The sequence below is a fragment of the Penaeus monodon genome, chromosome 30, assembly GCF_015228065.2.
Source record: "Penaeus monodon isolate SGIC_2016 chromosome 30, NSTDA_Pmon_1, whole genome shotgun sequence".
NCBI lineage: Eukaryota > Metazoa > Arthropoda > Malacostraca > Decapoda > Penaeidae > Penaeus > Penaeus monodon.
In genome coordinates, this window is record NC_051415.1 from 3,205,522 (window position 1) to 3,205,747 (window position 226).

The 226-nt window shown below is 49.1% G+C and overlaps 1 protein-coding gene across 1 annotated transcript in view; it reads right to left on the bottom strand.

The window, feature by feature from the left end:
• Positions 1-59: 59 nt before the first annotated feature.
• The window catches only part of LOC119592270 (serine-enriched protein-like), a 38,500-nt gene continuing 38,333 nt past the window's right edge, over positions 60-226 (bottom strand). The window contains 1 exon segment of the mRNA XM_037941100.1: positions 60-171. Within this exon segment, the coding sequence (XP_037797028.1) occupies positions 60-171 (112 nt within the window).

Consider the following 226-nt stretch of genomic DNA (forward strand, 5'->3'; position numbering starts at 1 on the left):
TGGGCGTTTTATAGCTGACATCATACTCAATATCATACTTTTTCATCCATTTCCCTTAATCATATCAACGAGAGCTGCTGTACCTCTCGCATGACGGTGCCAATCATGCCGTTCCACGTGCCGTCCTCTTGTGGTGCCCCCCAGTACCCGTCTCCCGGTACCACGCTGTACCTGTGAGGAGGTCAGGAGGATGAACGGTACATCTACTTGTTATATGTTATACGTG